The 5071-nt window shown below is 33.1% G+C and overlaps 1 protein-coding gene across 1 annotated transcript; it reads right to left on the bottom strand.

Moving 5' to 3' along the window:
- Positions 1-3285: 3285 nt before the first annotated feature.
- On the bottom strand, positions 3286-4699 carry LOC127834503 (uncharacterized). The gene is made up of 3 exons (XM_052360377.1): positions 4525-4699; positions 4055-4405; positions 3286-3854 (listed from the first exon to the last, which is right to left on the bottom strand). Exons 1-3 carry the CDS (start codon positions 4541-4543, stop codon positions 3553-3555), a joined length of 672 nt encoding a protein of 223 aa, XP_052216337.1. The 5' UTR covers positions 4544-4699; the 3' UTR covers positions 3286-3552.
- Between the last annotated feature and the right edge of the window lie 372 nt (positions 4700-5071).

The following is a 5071-nucleotide window of genomic DNA, read 5'->3' as shown; positions in this document are numbered from 1 at the left end:
TTAAATAAGTGTGCTGTAAAGTTGAATCTGTACAAAGAACACTGTATTATGTGAATTGGGAATAAGACATCAAACTGGGAATGGACATCATTTTGGTGATTTTCTCAAACAAAACTATTCATTTCATGATCTACATTTATTTTTGTAATGTATTATCTATAATTTAAGCTTAAAAAAGCAATATTCCATGACTTTAAGGATTATAGTTCAAACAATTATAAGTACAATCACAAATGAACCTGACATTGTAATAAAATATACAGCCTCTTTGGGCATGGTTGGGGTGGAGAGGGAGTTATAATGTGGGTGTGGTCATTTATAAGATGATCTTTAAAAAATAGGAAAAACTTTTTTTTTGGGTCGGGGGGGTGGGGGGGGGTGGATTCTGGGGTGTGAGTAGGGGATGGTTTGGGTAAATTCCATTGTGGTATGTCAGGCAAGTGTTATGTAAAAGTATGAATCAAATCTGATCATCAAAAAAATATTTTTTTGGCAATTTAATGTGTGTTTTTTTGGCAATTTATTGAAAATTTATTAATTTGACCGTAAAAGAAATATGACAAGGAACATAAAGAATATTTTAACATACTTTAAAATAGTTTTATCAATAATATGCATATGCAAAGTGAAAAAAGGGCCATAATTCTTACAAAATGCTTGATACAGTTGTCTGCTCTTGTTAATAGGTTGGGGTCATGTTGATAAAGAAGTATGCAAAATATAAAAGCAATACATGTGTATGTCAAGAGACATAGGAAATATTTGATGTGGTACGCAAACTTTAACAATTCAAACACTCACAGGAACAGGAACGTGAGTAGGATAGCTCCACTAGATATGTTTCATATATAATAGTAGAGCTAAAAATGAAAATAAATTTTTATGAAATTTCTTCTGACAAAATGCTCTCAGAGTCTTTTTGTAATACAGATCAGATAGGGCCCTATATAATAGGAATATAAGGGCCTTTATAAGACAGTAACATGATAATTGTTCATTAAATCCTACTTTGTTGATGCTCATTAGAATCATCTCAACAACATAGAATTTTTATCAAAAATTAAAAAGTTAACGGTTGGAAAAGCCCTTTATCTATCTTCAGAGCTCTGGATCAGAATAATGGTGCATTGCGTAAATACACAAAATATTTTACATTCAGACAAAAGAGTAATAAATTACCTTTTGATCACAGATGTTGTCAAATAAGACAGTACTAACGATTCGTTGCACCTTGCTAAGCATCGTATTGCGTCCCTGTGCTAACATGAAATAAATCATTCCAATTCTCGGAATGTGACAGGCAGTTCTACCTACTTTCTGTTTATCCGAGATACTGTCAGGTACAAGAACAGCTAATATCACTTTAAGGAGAAATGGACAACTTGACTTCAGTTCTTGTACAACATCAATCCATTTGAAGTTCCTGAGGTCTTCATAGTCTTAAGACATAAGCACACTAACGTGTCCATGCTTCCTGTTTATTAAAAAGTCACAATCATTTGATATTTGCTTAATGACTGCATTTTCTATGCAGCTTTTCATGCCATCATGACTTAATAGACACTGAACTAACTGCTGTCTTGACCGTAAAGGTAGCTGGCTCATTAAGTCATTAAATTCGTTGTTCTTCATGAAGTCATCATTTTTTTTAAAGTCATTGCTGAAACTTTGGAGTATATGAGATTCTTCTTGGTATTTCTTATATTTCTTAGATCTCGATCTGATGTTTGTTTGTCTTTTTTCAGTTTCTTTGCAATACTCATGCTCTTGCAAAATACTATTACACTCATTTTTTTTTTTGAAAAAGAAATAGGGTCAACACATATCTTGATTACAGGAGAAAGATATTGTAAATCAATGTTCTTCTTGACAATTGGTGTTGATGTTGTAATATATGTATCTACAGAAATTCCGGAGTCTGCAAAGGAAGAACTATCTTGGAACACTGAGGAAAGTTCAGGAAATTGAAACATCGGTATTGAACATGATAAAGGAAAAGTACCTGTGTTTTTTCCTGAAACCGAAAATAAGGATTTTTTCAAATGTTTTCTATTCTCACCCGTGTCGAAGGAATCACTTGAACCACGTTTTGAATATAATATATGTAAATCTGTTTGACACGCTCTCCGGAAGTCTGACACACTCTTATCGAGGTGAATTACTCTTTTTTCACAAGCGCGACAAATCAAGCCATCAACAATATCAATTTCACCATATTTCAACAACAAACCAGATAGATTTTTCTTATTGCCGGATGCTGAATTCAACCGCCTGCCATTTCCGTTTTTAATTTCATCCTTACACACAGCACAGATCTCACATTTATTAACTTTCCTTGGCGTTACTTCACTATGTGTATCCATCGACTACTATCTATAAATCTTATTTAACTAGAACGAGCTTTTATTCTTACCTATCAGCTGTCAAAAAGTTCGGGAAATATTTTGTTTCCGGTTTGGAAATGGTACACGGATTGGGTGCTGGATGTTTCGGTAAATGACCAGTTCGGTAAATTGATTTATAGAGTAAAAGTCGTGGATGTTTCGGTAAATTGATTTTATATAGGAGGTATACCTACAACGAGGTGTTAATGACACCTATTATCGGCTTACAATAACATTGGGGGCATTTATTTGCAAACTGTGGATTACTTTTGAGTTGAGTAATTAATGCCATGCCTAAGGTAAAGAATTTAGTTAATTTTACGATTTAAATAACGCAATACTGTTGTTTGGTTTTTAAATTGGTGCTTTTATTTAATTAACAAAATTATAACATAATAGTAAAAATAAGAAATAATGATTTATGGCGGAATAAATGTAAGCTCTGCAATTACGTTTAATGCTATTTTAAAAAGTTTTTTATGATTAAAGAATAAAGGTTTCATGTTGAATTTTATATTTATTTATATGTTTTATTATTTCTTTCTGGTTGCGAAAAACACACAAAAAAACAATATATAAAATTTAAAACGTGTACGTAATTAATAAAAAGTAATATAATGATACGCGTTATGTTTTATAATTATGTTAAGTGCGCGTGTCATTGAACGTTGAGTTAAGCGAAGAGATACACATACTTGAAAACTGATAAAATTGACATATAACACAACGCCAGCCGAATGAATACACTGTGTAATAGCAAGCTGCCGTGATGATCATTATCTTATCAAATTAATACACTGGCACCTGACTACTGTACTGGAACAATGGGTTTTACGGCCAAAATAACTGATATCATTTTTTGCCCTAACAAATCGGTTCAATAAATAAATAATAACTGATCTACTTTGTAATCCGTTTTATTTACCATATAATATAAATAAGCAACAACTAAACCTTGGATACTATATATATATATTTGAATATTTCATGTTATTTAAAAAAAATGAGGGAGTAAGCACATATTAATTAGATACATTTTTGACGCACTACAATATTTTTACATTTTTATCACACATTTTTATCATTCAGATTTTCTAATACAAATTAGATACATGTACGACACTGTTCAATTTAATGTTACATTTCAACCATATCAGTCGTTCATCTTTCAAGCCTCGTCGTCGTCGAGCATGTGGTGGACCGCTGTGGATGGTCCGAGGGCATTGATGTGGCTGATGATCCTCAGAAGTTCAGTTGTTGTCAGCTTCTCTTCTTCGTAGTCATCCCATGCTTGATGCAGTCTGCCGTGTATCGTAACATACTTCTTCCGCCTGATCTTCGTGAGAAGGTGCTGGCTCACCAGCCGTATATGAAGATCAACAGTCTCAGATTCCTCTCTGAGAAGGTTGGCCAACTTGTAAAGCCCGAGGTTGGCTGAACACGCTCGTGCGTTGATGCGTCTATGCCATCCTGTAATTATAATAAAAACATGTTTGTACTTAATAACAAGATTATGTCATTTTTTTATCAGTTTTTAATAACATTATTATGAAACAAATGCTTATTACCGTTATAGTATGATATGAAAGTATAAGATTAATATACGAAAAATATACAATGTGAATTGTTTCATACTTATAAATTAATAATGCTAATTGTATTATAGTTACCTTCCAAGTCGTTGTTCGTTCGCACCTCCTCTCTAAACACGCACCAATTGAGGGGTCGCCATACACTGCCGTGGATCCATGTACGGGAAATGTACTCGCATACCCGCAGTACGGGACCCCCGACTCCTTCAGCTACCTCCATCAGCCTGTTGAATGCCGGTTCAATCTGTTCAACTGGTAGATAAGGAAGGGACATAATTTTCCTGAAGAACTCGAACTTGTCACCATGTTGCTGATACGCGGTACTCAGTCCCTCTGTGGTGATCTTCCTGTATATCCGCTGTGTAAAGTGGAAGACGCATCCCCGTATCACGGCATCAGGAAAAACCTCTCTTATCGCCTGCCAAGTTGCTGAAAATAGAAAATACATAGAAATTAATAGTAATCAAACATGTATTATTTATGTTATTGCTACAAAAGTAAATTACTCAAATCAATTTAGTCGTTTTCATAACCTTTTTATGACTTACCAGCTTCAAAGTCTAACATAATCCACTCTACAGAGAGATCCCCCAGTCTGCGACGTAGACTCCTGAAAACCTGAAAAATAAGAACGTAAATATTATTTAGTTTAATTTATATTATTAACAAACATTACTACATTAAATTTTTGCGAATTGTTGTTGTTGTTGTATAATAATAATAATCATCATCATCATCATCATGATATTATAATTCTTCTTATTATTATTATTACATAATAATGTTATTTTTACCACAAATAAACATCCTTTGATGTCACCACCAGTATTTTTTGGTAAACATGATTAAAGAAGGAAAACGTTTGTTTATTTCACAGTTTGAAAGTTACTGGTCGTGTATGTAAAAACTCGGCCACCAGTGTTAAAGCATGTTCACGATCTAAACATAAATATCTAGATTATTTTAAGAATAATACCTTATGTGCAGAACTGTTTGTAGGAAAAAAAAGCGAGAAATTTATTTACATACGAAACAAACATATTTGATCTTATTATTTTAAACCACCGAAAATTAACCATTACATAAACATGAGGT

This window comes from Dreissena polymorpha, chromosome 6 (genome assembly GCF_020536995.1).
Source record: "Dreissena polymorpha isolate Duluth1 chromosome 6, UMN_Dpol_1.0, whole genome shotgun sequence".
NCBI lineage: Eukaryota > Metazoa > Mollusca > Bivalvia > Myida > Dreissenidae > Dreissena > Dreissena polymorpha.
Note: the sequence above shows the minus strand (reverse complement) of the source record. Positions and strands in the feature narration are given on the sequence as shown.